The sequence below is a fragment of the Sminthopsis crassicaudata genome, chromosome 2 (assembly GCF_048593235.1).
Source record: "Sminthopsis crassicaudata isolate SCR6 chromosome 2, ASM4859323v1, whole genome shotgun sequence".
Classification (NCBI taxonomy): domain Eukaryota; kingdom Metazoa; phylum Chordata; class Mammalia; order Dasyuromorphia; family Dasyuridae; genus Sminthopsis; species Sminthopsis crassicaudata.
This window is the reverse complement of record NC_133618.1, coordinates 675391172-675410178: the sequence shown is the minus strand read 5'-3', so window position 1 is coordinate 675410178 and position 19007 is coordinate 675391172. Positions and strand designations below refer to the sequence as shown.

The following is a 19007-nucleotide window of genomic DNA, read 5'->3' as shown; positions in this document are numbered from 1 at the left end:
GGCCAATTCACTGTCCCCCAGACATTGGAGGGCTGGATTATAGTAAAAAGAAAAGCTCACACTCTGTCTCTGTCCCTCAGCCCATTAGCCATAACCCGGTGGGCCACATAAACGTCCTCATCTGGCCCTCGGGCTGCAGTTTGAGAACTCCTGCTTTAGACCTATGAACCTATGATGTTCTATAAATGAAATCTGAACAATTTTCATGTTTTTCTTTTATTTTCTAAGAAATCTGCTCATTGTGTCTACTTCTATCTGAATTGCATGGGGTCATATTCTGTTATTTCTGTCATATGAACCATTCTGATACATGTGAGGTGATATCTCAGAGTTGTTTTAATTTGTATTTCTCTAAGAATGATTTAGAAATATCAAGTTCTTGTCATAAGCTGAGCAAATGTAATAAAATACAATTCTACCTAAATTAATCTACTTATTCAGTGCCATAACAATCAAACTGTGAAGAAATTACTTTATAGAATTAGAAAAATAACAAAACTATCTAGAAGAACAGAAGTTCAAGATTTTAAAGGGAATTAATGAAAAAATGCAAAGACAGGTGGCCTAGATGTGCCAGACCTAAAACTATATTACAAAACAGTGATCATCAAAACCATTTGGTCAGACTGGCTAAGAAATCAAGTAATAGATCAGTGGAATAGATTAGGTTCATAGGACACAATAGTCAATGGCTATAGTAATCTAGTATTTTATAAACCCAAAGACTTCAGCTTCTGGGATAAGAAGTCACTGTTTGACAAAACCTGCTGGGAAAACTGGAAAATAGTATGTCAGAAACTAGTCATTGACCAACATCTAATATCCTCTACCAAGATAAAGCTAAAATGGGTTCATGATTTAGACATAAAAGATGATACAATAAAACAAAGTAGGAGAACAAAGAATATTTTACCTCTCAAATCTATGGAGAAGAGAAGAATTTAAAGCCAAAGAAGAACTACAGAACGTTATGAAATGCAAAATGTATAGTTTTGATTACATTAAATTAAAAAGTTTTGCATAAACAAAATTAATGCAACCAAGATTAGAAAGGAAGCAGAAAGCTAAGAAAAATTAATTTATGGCCAATGTTTCTGATAAAGGACTCATTTCTAAAATATATAGAGAAGTGATTCAAATTTATAGGAATATAAGTCATTCCCCAATTATGAACTAAGTCTATCATGGTGGATCATAATTGATCATCTTACAATGATGCTGTTACTGTGTACAATGTTCTTCTGTTTCTGTTTACTTCACTCAGCATATAAGTTTTTCTATAATATGCCTGTTCATTATTTCTTATAACACAATAATATTCCATTACATTCATAATTTAGTAGTAATTTCCCAAATGAGGGGCATTCCTTCAACTTCCAATTCCAAAGTCCTATTATAAATATTTTGGTACAAGTAGATTCTTTTTACCTTTATTATGATCTTTTTGAGCTACAGATTTAGTTATATCAAAGGGTATACAGTTTATTGACCTTTGGGAATAGTTCCAAATTGCTCTCTAAGATGACTGAATCAGTTCACAACTCTACCAATAATGCATTATTGTCCCAATTTCCTCACATCTCCAACATTCATCATTTCTTCTTTTCTGTCATTGTAGCCAATTTGATATATGTGGAGTAGTATCTCAGAATTGTTTTAATTTGCATTTCTCTAATTAAGGGTGATTTAGAGCATTTTTTTTTTTACTATACATAACTTTGATTTCTTTGGCTGAAAACTGCTTGTTCTTATCTTTTGACCATTTATCAATTGGGGAATGATTTGTATTCTTATAAATTTGACTCAGTTCTCTCAATATATATTTATCAGAAATATTGGCTATAAAATTATCTCCCACCTTTGATTCCCTTCTAATCTTTGTTTCAATGGTTTTGTTTGTGCAAATTTTATTTTTTAAAAATTTAATGTATTCAAAATCATATTTTGCATTTCATAATGCATTGTTTGGCTATGAATTGTAAACTTCTTTATGGATCTGACAGATAAACTATTCTTTACTCTCTCTATTTGCTTATAGTATTGCCCTTTATGTCTAAATAATGTACTCATTTTGACAATATCAAGATAAGATAGATGTTGGCCCATGCCTATTTTTCTGCCATATTATTTTCTAGTTGTTCTAGCATATTTTGTCAAATAATAAGTTCTTTTCCCAGAAGCTGGAGTCTGAGTTTATCAAATGGTAGATTTACAATTATGTCCTGTGAACCTAATCTATTCTATTGATCCTCCACTCGATTCTTCAGTCAGTACCAACCAGTTTTGATGATTGCCATTTTATAATATTATTTTAGGTCTGGTATGGCTAGGCCACTTTCCTTTTCATTTTTCATCAAATTCCTTGATATTATTTATCTTTTGTTCTTCCAGATGAATTTTGTTATTATTTTTTCAACTCTATAAAATAATTTTTGGTATTTTGATTGATAGGACACTGAATAAAAAATTAATTTAGATCAAATTGTTGTTTTTATTAGATTAGTTCAGTCTATCCATGAGTAATTGTTATTTTTCCAATTGTTTAGATCTGACTTTATTTGTGTAAAAAAATTTTTTTAAATGGAAAAGTGTTTCTATAGTTTCTGGATTTGTCTTGGCCTTAGATAGACTCTTAAATATTTTATATTGTCTACAGTAACTTTAAATGGAATTTCTCTATCTCTTGTTGCTGGGCTTTGTTGGTAATATATAGAAATGCTGATGATTTACATGGATTTATTTTACGATCTGAAACTTTGATAAAATTGTTATTTTAACTAGGGTTTTTTCTTTTTTAGTTTATTGCCTAGCATTCTCTAAGCATATTGTCATATCATATGCAATGAGTAATAGTTTTGTTTCCTCTTGCCTCTTTTTATTCCTTGGATTTCTTTTTCTTCTCTTATTGCTAAGTTAACATTTCTAGTATAATATTGAATAATAGTGGTGATAATGGGCAACCTTATTATATCCCTAACCTTATTTGGATAGCTTCTAGCTTATCCATATTACAGATAATGCTTGCTGCTTGTTTTAGATATTAATTGTGATTTTAAAGAAAGTTTCCTTTATTCCTATGCTCTATAGCATTTTTAATAGGAATAGATGATGTATTTTCTCAAAAGTATTTTCTGCCTCTATTGAGACAATCATATGAGTTCTTCTGATTTTATTGATATGGTCAATTATTCCTATTATTGATCCAGCTCTGCATATAAATCCCATCTGGTCAGAAGGTATTATCCTCATGATAAATTGCTGTAATCTCTTTGCTAATATATGTAAAAAAATTTACATCAATATTCCTTAGGGAAATTAATAGATCATTTTCTTTCTTTGTTTTGGCTTTGCCTGATTTAGGTCAGTACCATATTTGTGTCATTAAAGGAATGTGATAGGACTCTTTCTTTACCTATTTCCCTGAATAGTTTATATAGTATTAGAATTAATTGTTCTTGAAATGTTTGGTAGGATTCATTTGTAAATCCATCTGGCCCTAGAGATTTTTTCTTAGGGATTTTTTTGATGCCTTGTTTAATTTTTTTCCTAAACTGAGATTATTTAAGTAGTATTTTACTTCTTCTTTTGTTAATCTGGGCAATTTAGATTTTTGTAAATATTCATCCTTTCATTTAGATTATTAAATTTATTGACATAACTTTAAATGGTTAAATAGCTTATAATTACTGTTTTAATTGCCCCTTCATTGGTGGTAAATTCACCCTTTTTATTTTTGATACTGGCAATTTGGTTTTCTTCTTCTTTTTTTTTTAAATCAAATCAACTATTTTATTGTTTTTTTTTTCATAAAACCAGTTCTTAGTTTTATTCATCAGTTAGTTTTCTTACTTTCAATTTTATTAATCTCTCCTTTGATTTTAGGAATCTCTAATTTGGTATTTAATTGGGGATTTTCAATTTGTTCTTTTTCTAGCTTTTTAAATTGAATGTCCAATTTTTGTTTTGCTCTTTCTCTATTTTTGTGATAGAAGCATTTAGATATATAAAATTTCCCCTAAGTACTATTTTGGCATATTATAACATATCAAAATTTGTGGATCATTAATGTTATTCTCTTTGACAAAATTATTGATTGTTTCAATGATTTATTGTTTGGCTCATTCTTTAAGATTAGATTGTTTGGTTTCCAATTAATTTTGGTCTAATTTTCTACAGCCCTTTCATTATATGTAATTTTTCATTACCATTAATTTTGTCTTCTGTCCTACCACTGGATTTTGATGACTCTGGAAGAGAGAGTAAAGCTGATGATTTTGTGCAACTCTGACACACTTAAATCCAATTCCTATGTAAGTCAAGACTCACACTTATGACGTTATTGGTCTTGTTAAAAAACAAAGTACAAACAATAACAATTTGTGTTATTCTTACCTATTTTCTTGTGTGGTGGATTGAGCTCAGAGTCTTGAATCTAAGAATATCTAGTCAAATCCTGGTTTAGTCACCTACTAACCTGGGTGAATCACTTAATCTCTGGTGCCCATATCTGTCTGAGACAAGATGACAACTCAAGAGCTATGATACAAATTGCTTCCTATGAGATCTTAAGCAAGTTGCTTAACTTCTCTAAGCCTTAATTGCCCCATCCGTAAGATGAGGAGGTTGGACTAACTGACCTCTCCAGGGCCTTCCAAATACTGACCCCATGAAATACCTTGTACATTTGAATTAGCACCTGAGATACAGGACAGGTAACTTTCTCAGCTTCTTCAAGGGAACCTTCCAGTCACTTGAGACTTCATTACACAATTGAATTTCACAACCTTGTTCAGCCTCATGATTTTCCTTAATTGAACTTTTTCCATTTTGTACTTTTCTTTACCATTTTTTCTTTTCTTTATCAATCATCTTACTTACCTTTATATATTTCTACTTGAGTAAATGACAAGAGATGGATTGAAAACTTCACAATGTTATCTTCCTGAGATTCCAGGTATGCGTCTGAAAATGGGAAGATTTTTTTAAAAAATATTGTTCCATTCTCAGTTGGCCTATCTTTATCTTGGCACTGCTCTGAAAAGATAAGCTCCCTTGTCAGGTCCACAGGGCTCACTCAGATCATTTGGTTGAGATAAATGAGTTTTTCAGGCCATCCTTTTTTCAGTGACTCAAAGGTAATTTGCAGTTTAGAGTAAGTATCATCATGATCCTCTTCCAGTACTGCAGATATGCTATTCCTCTGTAGAGGAAACTAGCTGAGAGCCCTTTCTCCCTTTTTCCTCTGTCCAGTTCTTTCTTGATTCTTTAATTGGATCCCACTTCCTTTTCAATATCGTATATAGGATGTGTTACGAATGATTTCCACTTAGTTTTGCTAAGTTGATGGGTGATTTTGCCTTCCCTGGCTATTTCCTGGTCATGTACTCTCAAAATCTCCTGAGGTTTGACTTAACAGGAAGTCAGAAACAGAAATTCCATTTTTTTCTTTATTAATTTCCTCAATTTATATTTTTTTAAATTGAATGCTGATTTTAAGCCTTTCTTTAGAGGCTTCATGGAATTGGGACAAAGACACAGTTATAGGGAACAAAGCAAAATAAGTGGACAAGGGTTACTCCATCTTTCCTTCCCATGCAATGGATCTGGTGTCAGAAAGCCTGGGTTTTGATCCCATCTCTGCTAATTCACTTCTCCTCATCTCATTCTGTTATCTATAAAACAAGGAGTTTAGTCTAAACATCCTCTAGGGACTCCAGCTCCAAATGAATGGTCCTTTAGGAGAAACTCTCCATTGGCTTGGGTAGAGGCATTAAGCCCTGGAAAAGAAACAGAGAGGAAGCAAGATGGAAGGAAATAGGGAGGGAGCAGGATGGAAGATAGTTGCTATTGTAATGGTACTCAAGAACCCTACAGTTTAGTTAGAAAGTGAAGCAGGGTACATCTATATTAAGAAAATTAATTGTTCAAATTTGATGATGAATGGAAAGTTTTAAAAAATCAGGGAGATGAAATGAGAACAAAGAGAGCGAGAGCGAGAGCGAGAGCGAGAGAGAGAGAGAAAACTCTATAAAAATAAAAATACAGGAATCACTGGAAATTAGAATAAAAGGAGGGTCTGGGATATAGTTATCTATAGAATCCAAATAGAAATTTATACTCATCCCCAAGGTTCCTTCCCAGTCTCCCACTTGACTTTCCAGTTGTTTTGTTACAATCTACCATGAATGAAGATGCGAACAGCCATGGGTTTTTTTTTTTCTGGCCTGGCTCAGTTCTATCTAAAGAGAATCAGTCATACCAGAGAGGAAGAGAGTGAAGGAAACTCATGATTCTTATAAAGAACATAAAACTGATTGTTCCAAAAGACATTAATATTAGAAGTAAAAATATTTAAGACTGTTTCCTTTTTGAATCTAAAACTGTATAACATTCAAAAAAATCAGAACTACAAAAAGAGAATATTTCTGTAAATATGCACAAAGTGGGACTCTATTGCTAATGTAAACTGTTATTGTCTTTAGGGAGTCAACTGTATATTTGGTGCCCAAATATTATAAAATATAAAATGTATGCAAACTGTATATTTTATCAGATCATATTTTCTTTTATTTTCCTGATTATTTAGGACTACATACAAATCATTCAAGATTTGCTTTTATGGTTTGTTACTGAGATGACTCTATAAAATAAACTCTGATGTCTCCCAGCTGTGTGGAATCCATCCTGTCTAGCCATGGTACACAAATAACATTTTTATTTGCATCATGTTAAAGAAATATTCAGTGTATAAATACAGAAGCAAACGTAATCACAAAGGGGATTGTGATGGCAAGCACCTCTGGGAGGACATTGGACCATTTCTCATCCTAGAGCTCAAACATGATCTCATTATCTGTATACATTAAGGATAAAGAAAGAACTTGCCCTAACTCAGTCTCTAAAAAGGATTCTGGAAAGTCTGAATTGTCATCACTGTCTAGTCACTTAGTTTTTCTAAGTATTCAGAAACAAAAGTAGCTTTAACTATGGACCTGAGGCTACAAGAGACCTCTAAGTCCATCTATGTAAATTTCCTTCACTTTATGAGGAGGAAACTAGGTCCTAGAGACATGACATGCTAAGATCACATAGATAGCAAGTGGCAGAACCTGGCACAAATCAAATGCTTAATAAATCTTTATTGGTTTACTCAGATATGTTATTTTCTGTCCCCATGGGGCTCCACCTCATATAGCTAAAATGTTCAGTCATCTGCATGGATATTTGCACATGAACTACAGCAATCACAAAAACATCTGGTCACTTAATAGACTTTTTTATCCTCAAATCGGGTGTGTACATGCAGCCTTAGTTTCAATCCAACACAAATCACATGAACTTCACCCATGATCTTCTAGCATAGGAAAAAAATATAGACAACATTTAGACTGAGTCTGAATTTGAGGGTGAATTTGAGTGTCCTTTGGCAATAGTCAGTTTACTGCAGAATCATTTACCTCTTGCAAAGTTCAAGAGTAGTCCACCACAAAATTCCCTAGCAGAAAAGAAAACATTGGGGGCCAGTGAGTACAGCCTTTACTTGATTGATTTAGGTTCAGACCCCCAAAATTATGAGGATTAGCTGAAGAAAAGAAACTCTCAGAGATGGGATCATCCTTTACTTTATAGGCTGGAATAGAATGTGTTAGAGCTGGTTTAAAGGATGATGAGGGCTAAGATGTGGCCAACACCCCTTCTTGAGCAAGAAGGGAAATTCTTATTTCCTAGGGCATGAGAAGGTGAATGATTCTAGCAATGACAAAAAGGACAAAAATACTGAAATTTCTAATTATAATGACCAGAGATACAGAAGAGAAGTCTAGGAGCCAAGTGCTACTTTATATATATATATATATATATATACACACACATACATATATATACATCCATGTATATAATATGTATAGGTGAATATATAATATACATATACATCCATGTATATAATATGTATAGGTGAATATATACACACACACACACACACACACACACACACACACACACACACTTATGAGTACTATTAAGCCTTTCCCTGAGAAATGAAGGCTATCATCTTTTTAGCTGCAGGCACAATGGGTACATCACAACTCACTAAGGGGAACAAACAAAAGCCAGAGTACTAAATTTGTCAGTTCTTTTGCCTGCCTATGTCTTGTACTGCTTCAGAACCTATTGCCCCAGATGTCTGACTTAGAGTTAGAAAATTCTTGCTAATTTTCACTTAAGCACAGATAAAGATTGTTTGTTTGTTCTTGAGAACTGGACCAAAAATCTCCACAAAAGTACTGTTTAGACTAGAAAAACAGCTGACAAGCAGTCCAACAACCTCCTAATTTTACAGATGAGGAGACTGAGGCTCAGAAAATAGAAATAAGTCTCTCAAGATTTATTTCAAAAATAAGACTCATCAATGTTGAGCTGGTTGGGACTGTAAATACAGTCCTCTCATTTTATAGATGAGGGATTTATTAAATTCAGTGAGATTAGGTGTCCTGTCCAAGGACATATGGGTCATCAGAGACATAGCATAAGGGACCAATCGTCAGAATTCAAATTCAACATTCTTTTACTAAATTTTCTCTGAAGCATGTTTAAGTAAGTGACCAAGAGAGAATTTGAATCCAGGTTCTGAGAATCCAAGTCTAGTAGTCTTTCTGGCATTCCCCATGGCAGGAGGCTGTGGATAAGATGGAAATTCAGAGATGTTTGAATCTGACAATCTGTTACTCCATTTTCAGTCTTCATAATGATTGAATTTGATTAATGTTTCCTCTATAATGAGACATTCCTTTTTTAATCATTCCATACATGTGTTTTCAAAGTCTGCCCTGTGGGGTATGTGACCCCAGCTTTGTCTTTAGGCTCAGCTTTTTTCTCTATTTCTGGACAATTCTGATGAGACATACAATATCTAGCCTGAGTTTCTGGAGAGACAATTAATTTCAGACCGCCAACAGTTTTGAGTATTAATCCTTTGTAAAATCTTCATTTAACTTGTTAAACTGAATATAACTGCAGACTTCCACCAAAAGAATGATACAATGGTGTGGCTTTAAAAGTATTCGGGGACCTGTAAAATGTCTAGGATTAAAATTTCAATACCATTTGTGCCCAATAAATGTGCAGTCCTTAGTAACTTAAAACTGCCTGATTATGAGTCAGCCTCGAAAAATTATGAGGACCAGCTGAAGAAATGGAGCTTGCACAGGAGGAAGTCTGGGATCATCCTTTACCTTATGGGATAGAATAGGATATAATGAAAAAGCCAGGAGCTGACCTCATCCACAGAATTCGTTTAAAAGCTAGAACTGGATTAGCTTAAGAAAAAAAAAAAAAGATAGGGGCACTCTCGAGGAAAGAAAAAGGTTATGTTGACATTTGGGCTATTTTTATGGAGATGGGGTTAAATAGAGGGTGTCTTTATAGGTAAAGACTGAATTCAGCAGACAGCTGGGGCAGCAGAAAGCAGCATCCTACTGGGAGGACCACATGCTCTTGCCGTGACTGGCCCACTCGGTCTGAGCAGCCAAGACCGAGAATGGGAAGAGGCTCGCCCTGAATTTAAGTGACTCATTGAAGCAGCTCAAATTAGTCTCAGGAAAGTGTGGCCAAAGGGAATTAGCTTAATGTTGGCTGCCTGCTGCCCAGAGGGAAAAATGTACATTCCTGGCCTGGCCTTTATAGCCAATCTGCCCCGATGTGGTTCCTTCTTATCTTGCCAGGGCTGTTGAGCACAACTCCTCTTCTTGCCCTCTACATTCCAACCACGTTGGTCCATTGGATGAATGTTTAAGCTTGAATTTAACTTTGTTTTTCCATTAATAAGCATTTATTTTCTTTCCCTCCCATCCTACCTCTTCATTTAAAAGAAAGAAGGAAAGAATACTTGTACCAAATCTACATATTCAACCAAAACACATTCCACATTGGCCATGTCAAAAAAAAAATGACGTGTATATGTCATTCTACATCTTTGCCTCTCCCAGGAGGGTGAGGGTGGAAGCCTTTGGAAATATGACTTGTCATTGCTCCTCATCATTAGTCCTCTGGAAACATGACTGGTCATTGCACTGGTCTGTCAACATTGTTTGTCTTTACACATGTTGTTGTGTAAATTGTTTTCCTGGTTCTGCTAACTCCCTTCTGCATCAGTTCATATAACTCTGAATTTCTCTGAAACCGTCCCTTTTGTCATTCCCTTACAGTGCAATAGTGTTCCATTACATTTATATGATGTTATCACTCAGCCATTTCTTAAAGGGCATCTCTCCAATTTTCTAGTTCTTTCCTGCTACGAAAAGAGCTGGCATGAATATTTTGTGAGTGTAGGTCCTTTTTGTCTCTTTTATTTCTTCAGTGTTTAAGGCTAGTAGATGTATTGCTATGTGAAAAGTTGTGTGCAATTTAGTGACTTGGGGAGCATCGTCTTCTTCCCTTCCTCAGATCTACACATTTGTGTGGACTGCCCTTCATGGCTGGAGCACACTTCCTCCTCTCTTCCTTCAAAACCCAATGTGGGGACCATGGGGGAAGCAAGGGTGGGTTAATGGAAGGAACACTGGATTTGGAACCAGAGATCTAAGCTCAGAATCCCAGAAATGTCATTTTAGGCCTAACTCTTCTGGTTTCCTTTTCTATAAAAGATCAGGTCTAACTTTGTAACCCTCTGGGAAACTAAGTCATTTCAGTAAGAAGCTGCTTGGGCTGGACCCTTCCCCACCAAGATATGAACCTGTGGACTCTTTACCTTTGACTGCAGGTGTGATCACGGAGAGTCCTTTGAGAGTCTCTGAACTTCCCACAAGAATGGGGGACCATCCTGGCAGGTACAAGATCGTCACCCCTTCCCTTCTGAACGGAGAGCCGTGGAAGCCAGTCAGTAGCATCCCAACTAAGGTCAGTTCTAAATATTTTCTGAATTTTAAAATTGACTTTACCATGCTTTTAAGAATACAGTTTTACATTATTCCCATTTCACATTTTCTCTGGTGGGGTGAAAGTTTTATTTGTGAGAAGATAGAGTCCATTTTGTTTTGGTGTTATAATAAAACCTCTGCGGGATCATGAGACTACAGTGTTCTTCACATTTATTGAACATTCATTTTTGTCAGAAAGCCAGTTATTATATGCTTGGATATAGAAGTGCTGAATTTTTCATGTGAAAACATGAGGATTTTTTCATTTAAAATAATCCATTTTGTCAATTTCATTATTATTTAGTTTTTACTGACATATTTACCAACATCTTAAACTGAAAACACATTTTATAAAGGAATTCTTATGTCATTTCTTCTATTAAAATCCTTTGAAAATATAGGTTTTTAATTTCTTTCATTCAATTCAGATTAATATTTGATACTTTGATATATCTGTAGAACTGCATTCTCATCCACACGGGCTTTCATTTTCACAGTGCAGGTTATAAATCACTTTCTTATCATAAATAACTCTTGTCTATATTTTTCTACAATCGTTCACTGTGGGATCTGCTCAATGTTCCAAGGCCTTGCTCTGGATCAGACCTTTTTAACCATGGATAGATTTTATTGGGTCTGTGGAAAACTATATTTTTATTTTTATATAATTGAGTTACTTTGCAGTTATGTATTTTATTTTACATATTTAAAAACATGACTGTGAGCAGGGGTTCACAAGCTTCAATGGTCTGCCTTGGGGGGCTATGAACAAAAAAAAGTTTAGAGCCTCTGTTCTAACACTCTTGACATTGACCCCAATCTCAATATTCATTGACATTGACCCCAATCTCAATATTCAATCAGTGTAAAGAATGCTACAACTTTACAACAAGGGACTGGAGAACACAGATTGATCACCATTTATCCCTGGCACTATGGTATGACATAGCCCACCTTCTTTTCTACTTTTAAATCCCTTTTATAATAGCTTTTTGAATTATTTCTCCTATGGAATTTTTCACTGGTAACATGTGGCTCATGTCCACCATATGTCTCTGGATAACATTATTATTAAAACATATTACCAGTCTATTCATGAACATTTGGAATATATGTCAAAACCTCCTATCTCGACGGCTTTTGCTTGGACTTTCCCAATTCCCATTCATGTGGTTTGGGATAAGTTTTCCTAACTGGCCTACCCCGTGGGATGTGACGAGGAATCTATAGGAACATGAGATCTTTGGCGAGATAGCCCAGATGCCTTTGCCCTTGTTTTCTGCGAGTTATTTTTAGCTCGTGTCCTTAATTGAAAGCAGGCATTCTCCTTGCTGAGGACTCGAGGTTACCAAAACCTCAGGGCTCTGTCTGGAGGGGCTCTACTGAAGCACCTTCACACGGGGAACAAGAATGGGATTGATGCTGCTAATTAAGTTCCCAGATATTCTTGTGATTGAAAGCCAGGGTTGAGAAAGAGTGGCGGCTTGCTGCAAAGACCCGAATGCCCGATCAGCACTTTTGGACTCGTTTTGTTTCATGCATAGTCTTGCAAATTGAATTCATAATGTACAAATCAGGCATGGCTATAATAATAATGTCAGCCCAGCTTGGGAGAAACACTCACATGACATTTTCGAGACATTTTCTCATGCCATGATTCATCGAAGGCAGAAGCAATATGATAAATGTCAAGAGGAAGGACATGCTGTTTTACACCTACAGGATGGCTGTTTTGGCGTCTTCTTAGCAAAGAAAGGTTAAAAATCATATAATTCCCTTGAGATGATAAGTCTTATGTCTCAGAATTTACCAATAGACAGAGGAGAAGCTAGTGTTAATGACGTTTGCATTGGTGGTTAGTGCACAGAGTTACTAACGCCAAGGTCACAGTTCTCATCCTTGGGTAGATCACACAGGGTGATTTCCCTTTTTAATGGACACAGATGGTACCTTATCTCCAGTTAGATAACTTGCAAATTCATAGAAGTGGGAACTGGGACCCTGAAAGGGAGGAGATTGGGAGGGGACAAATTTGTATTCATCATCACTACAAGGAAAACTGATGAAAAACCCCATGGATAATCTATGATATAGCAGCCTTTCGTGTGGAAGGGTCAGAGGGTAGCATAATATCAGCAAGTAAACTTCAAATATCCCCAGGAACCATGTGTTCAGTGTGGGAACTATTTGCTTAGATACTTCAATGGAATTGCCACCTCATCATATTGATCTCAGGATATTCCTGCCACGTTTATTTTTGTCTTTGTCCTGACTTTGGAGGCAGAAGACCTGGCTTCATATGCTTCCGTTGACATTTATTCCCTGAGAGTCCCTCGACAAGTCATAATCTCTCAGCAAAGGAGACTGAAAAAGAGCAATCAGGTAGGAGAACTGAGAGAATAGCACCAGAAAAACTCAAGGAGAGGAGATGTTTGTCAGGAGGAGGTTGTTAAGGATGTCAAAGGCAATCAGGAGGACAGCAAGGAAAAGGCTTGGAAAAAAACATTATGTTGGATAATTAAGAGATCCCTAGTTAGAGGTCCCTCTCCTCCCTGGAGGCTGTTTTACTAAGGAGTAAGGAGACTAAGGAGTAAGAGAAGAGGAAGTGGAAGCAGCAGGTATAGACCACTTTTTCTAAGAGTATGATTGAGAAAGAGGAAAAAAATACCATTGGTCACTCTTATAGAGAAATAGAAAGGCATGGTAGGGCTAAATTAAAAGGAATTGTGTGTGTGTGTGTGTGTGTGTGTGTGTGTTGTGTAGGAGATCTGGAAGTGTTTGTAGGGAGTAGGGAGTGAACAATAGATAAGGAAAAAATGAAGATTAGACAAGTCAATATGGAAGATTATTATAGGAGAATCTGGGAATGTCAGCAGACCAAAAGTAATCCCTTCTCTTAGGACAGATGAGGAAACTGCCAACCAAATGCAACAAAGTTGATCTAAAAGTTGCCAACTTGTCCTTTAAAAAGCCTGTTATTGTCATGCCAGAAATTGGTGATAAATAATATTGTGATATTGACTTTGCCATGAGCTACTCTAAAAATAGTAGATGACGTTTAGCTAGTCCACGTACAATTCTTTGTGGGTCTTGAGGAATTGTCTCATTTGATTTCCAGACCAAACTCGTGAGATGGGGACTAGAGCATAATTCTTTACCTTTTCTGGCATCATGAATCCTATTGGTGAAAGGGAAAGGGAATAAGCATTAATATACTTACTGTATGCTAAGCATTTTTATACTTATTATCTTGCTAAGTGGAGTGAGTAGAACCAAGAGAACACTGTTCACAGCAACAAGAAAATTATATGTTGATCAACTGTGATGTTCTTGGCTCTTTTCAACAATGAGGAGATTCAGGTCAATTCCAATAGATTTGAGATGGAGAGAGCCATCTGCACCCAGAGAGAGGCTGTGGGGACTGAATGTGGATCACAACGAGTGTTTTTACCTTTGCTGTTGTTGTTTCCTTGCATCCTTTTTTTCTTTCTCACTTTTTCTCCTTTTGATCTGATTTTTCTTGTGCAGCATGATAAGTGTGGAAATATATTTGAAGAACTGCACATGTTTAACCTGTATTGGATTATTTGCTGTCTAGGGGAGGGAGGGAGAAAAAAATCTGGAACACAAAGTTTTGCAAGGATGAATGTTGAAAACTATTTTTCTAGCTATTTTGAAAAATAAAAAGTTATGATTATAAAAATTAATATCTCATTTGATCCTCACTACTCTGGGAGATAAGTATTGTTATGATGCCCATTTTGTAGTTGAAAAAATGGATGCAAAAAGAGGTTAACTGACCTGTTCAGAGTTACACAGCTGCTAAGGGTCAGGGGCGGAATTGAAACTCCATCTTCCTGTCTCCAGCCTCTGCCCATTGCACCACTTTTACTGAACCCTAAGGACCCTTATTCTACGTAATATTTTTAAATGCATAAATTAAATGCATATTTAATTATTTAATTAAATGCATATAAATTTAATTTATTTAATATTTAATTAAATGAATATAAATTATTTAATTAAATGCATATAAATTTAATTTATTTAATATTTAATTAAATGAATATAAATTATTTAATTAAATGCATATAAATGCATAAATTAAATCAGTTGATCTCCATTGTAATCCTAAATAATTTATCACCAACTCCTGCTGTTTGTGGATCCCAGATTAAGAACCTTTAAACTAAAGTTGTTATTCCCATTGTTTAGATGAAGAAACTGAGTCTTAGAAAGCTTTAATGTCTTGCTAATGGCCATAGAGCTAGACAGTATCAGAGACAGGATTTAAACAGAAGTATTTCCTAATAGCAAATTGTACATTCTTTCTGGCGCCCTATGCTGTTGCCACTGTTTTAATGAACATATTTCTCATAATACGTTGTCTTGGCTTGCTCCTTACTTCCACACTGATTGGAAGTTCTCAGGAGGGTAAGGTCTAGGCTTTTATTGTATACAGATGTGTGTCTATGTTGTGTACAAAAAGCCTAGTTTCTCTCCAGATGTGAACATGTGATCTCCCTTAGTGTGATCCCAAAGGACAAACATAACTTCCTCGTCTGTGGATTTCCATAACTGCCTCCTCTGTGGCAGCAAGGGCAAGAAGTGTGTGTGTGTGTGTGTGTGTGTGTGTGTGTGTGTGTGTGTGTGTGTGTGTGAGAGAGAGAGAGTCCTAGGGAAAGGGCACCTTTCTCTACTCAAGCAGAAGGTCCTCATATTTTCTCTGACATACTTACATACCCCAACTTCTTTTTACAAATCCATAGCTGATTTAAGGCCTCCCCTTTCCCAGTCACCACTTTTTATGAAAAGTTCCACTTTGTTCCCAGAATTCAAATATAGAGAATACAGGATCTGAGCTAAAAAGCCAAGATCCAATGATTTGCCCAATCCACACAGGCAGTGTAGGATGGGAGCGTTGACCTCCAGGTGGTCCCTTTTCTCGATTCTTCAGAGGAAGAATATTCCTAAAAGAAGGGGTAAGACCAGGTACTTGCTGTCTTGCTTAGTATTTTTGAGGAAAGTGCTTTGTATTTCTTGCTTTTTTTTTTCCAGAATGAGCACTGGCAAGATGAGGGTGACTATGTGGAGGGACACCATGGTCCTTGCCATGATGATTAGGTCTCATTGGGCAAAACCAAGGACAGAGTTCAACCTGGAGAACTAGCTAAATTTATATTGATCGCCAAACCAGGTGTTTCTGGTTCTGCCCCCTGGGGCTTGATTAAAAAGTGAACTGTTTCTTAAATCTCAATTTTCCAGAAACGTCCTCAGTTTGAGAACTTTACATTACCTGAAATTAGATTGCTAGGTAATTACTTGGAATTCATTTCCCAGAGTTTTAGACTGGATAAGGAGCTCAGTGGCTATCTAACTTAACTCCCTCACTTCCTCCCATCCCTTCCCAAATGTTCTCTATAAGGTATACAATGAGCAGTCACATCTGGTTTGAGGGCCCCCCTAACTCCCGGGCAGCCCAGCCTACCTCAGTATAGCTCTTTGTCAGCTAGTTTCCCCCCAAGATCCAGCCTCTATTTGCCTCTTTCTTTCTTCAGCCCCCTGTTCCTAGTTCTATCCTCTAGAGAGGAGACTAAGGGAGTCCCTTTCTCAACATGGCAACCTTGCAGAGCCCTAAACCCACCTATCAGATTTCCTGGAATCTTCTTCTCTCAGGCTAAATGGTTCTTTCATGGTTCATGTTTCTTCTTTCCAAAGTGACATGGAAAAATTTAGGATCTTTTAGAATAAAATTCCTTATATTTCATTTTGACTTGGAAAAGACACCGTGGGCCTTACTTGTGATAGAATCCACTGGATTGCCCAGAATTCCCCTGGAAGACATGCTTAGTAACCTGAAGCCCCATGCTTTTCTGAGTTTGGAATTAATGAGGCTGAGGTCACAGATTCAGTTATGGTTCCCAGATCAGCCATGACTTCAGACTGACAGCTTTACCCAAGCCAGCAGTCTCACATGGGCAGCCAGTGAATGGTGTGACTGGATCCGGAGATGGATGGGAGGGAATACAGCATCCAAGATCTTCTGCACTGAGACTGGTGCCAATTTTGGAGAAAGAGGCTACAAAACCATCTCTAGAGCAGGGGGAGAAAAAAAGGTGTGAGGGGGGAGAAATCTATAGCATAAAGTTATTTTATATTTAAAAGGAATAGCAAGTTGTATATAATAGATTTGCAGTTTTGTGTACTTTTAAAATTATACTTTCTTATGGAAATGCTTGTTTCATTAGATAAACTAAAAATAAAACTTTTTAAAAGAAGGGGTGTGAGGTTGACATGTGGAAGGCACCCCCAAAGTCATTTAGTCCAGGGGTGTCACAAGGCCTTTAGCCCCCAAAACTCCCCGGATTAAAATGGCCCAGAGGAATGATGAACAAAAGAAATAAAAATGCTACATAACAAAGATTATGCAAGGATTTCTGCTTAATCGAATTTGACACCATTTATTTGGTCCCCCTCCTCCCTTTCCAGAAGAGGAAACCGAGGGCCAGGGAGGTTGACTTGTTCGAGGTGACACACAAATGTCCGAAGCGGGATTTGAACCAGGTTCTCTTCTCCGAAGAGCCTGCAAAGCTCTTTGGCACTACACTACTCTGACTGCCCTATTTCCACCTTGTGTGATAATTAAATCCATATGCTCTGAAAATTGAAGAGGGGAAAAAAAAATCTTAGTCTTGGTCTTTTCCACTTGGCCTGTACTTCCATGAAGCCTCGGTGTGGGAGTATTTGAAGCTCAGTGGATGGCCAACTCGGCCTCACTGCAGAATGCCTTTGAACCTTCCCGCAGACGGAATCCGAGAGCCTCCCTCCTCCTCCCGCAGGCCGGGAAGGCCGAGAGCCTGAGCGGAGCGCCGAGAGCCGAGCAGTAGTTGAGAATTTTATCGCTGGGCTTTGGAAGCCCCGTCGGCTCTTCTTCTGTAGTTCAAAATCAGCCCCCTGGGGCACATCAGCTCACTGAGTTCCTATTCAGCTAATAGGAATGTGCTGCTGCTGCCAAAGGTTATTACCCGTCAGGGTATTCCTTAACACCGAAAAGTCCCCGAAGTGGCCCAGGTGGAGCCGCTCCATCTAGGGCTCTGTAAGGTCTGCGTCTGCAGGCTCCTTGGCTTCCTACAGGTACCTACGCCCCGGAGCAAGTGTGTCTGCCAGGGCTGCAAACACACACACACACACTCACACTCACACTCACACTCACACTCACACTCACAGTCACACTCACACTCACACTCACACTCACACTCACACTCACACTCACACTCACACTCATCCTCACACACACACACACACACACTCATACTCACACACACACACACCGACACACTCATACTCACACACACACCGACACACTCATACTCAAACACACACCGACACACTCATACACACACACACACACACACACTCATACTCACACACACACACACTCATACTCACACACACACACTCATACTCACACACACACACTCATACACACACACCGACACACTCATACTCACACCCATTGTTACACACACACACTCATACTCACACACACACACACATTCAGTCACACACACACACACACTCATACTCACACACACACTCGTACTCACACACACTCACACACATTCAGTCACACATGCACACTCACACACATACACAGTCTTTTTCCTCTGCCTGCGTCTCTCTGTCTCTTTCTCTCTTTTCTCTCTTCCTCCCTCCCTCCATTCCTCCCCCTCTTCTGCCTCTCTCTTTCTCTCTTTCTTTATATATATATATATATATATATATATATATATATATATATATATATATATATATATATATATATATATATATATATACATTCATAAACATATATATAAAGACTCATGAATATTAATTAACACATACATTTAAAAAGCCCAACTCGGGCACTGGAGACGTAGAACAGATGCATTTTTAACGTGTGTACAAGACTTGTGATTTTATTGATGCCATTAACTCCTAGGAAGAAACTCTGAAGGACAAGATGATGGCAGAGAGGACAAGGTGCTGGACTTGGGGTCGGGAAGATGGGGGAGGGGAGGACAAATCCTGACTTTTTAGCTACTTCTCAGC

General features: G+C 37.1%; 1 protein-coding gene across 2 annotated transcripts in view; it reads left to right on the top strand.

Moving 5' to 3' along the window:
* ADAM12 (ADAM metallopeptidase domain 12) overlaps window positions 1–19007 on the top strand; it is a 326616-nt gene that overhangs the window by 35360 nt on the left and 272249 nt on the right. For both annotated transcript variants that reach the window (XM_074297152.1, XM_074297153.1), the window contains exon 2: window positions 10757–10893. In XM_074297152.1, coding sequence (XP_074153253.1) covers window positions 10757–10893 — 137 coding nt within the window. The remainder of the gene's footprint in view (window positions 1–10756; window positions 10894–19007) is intronic.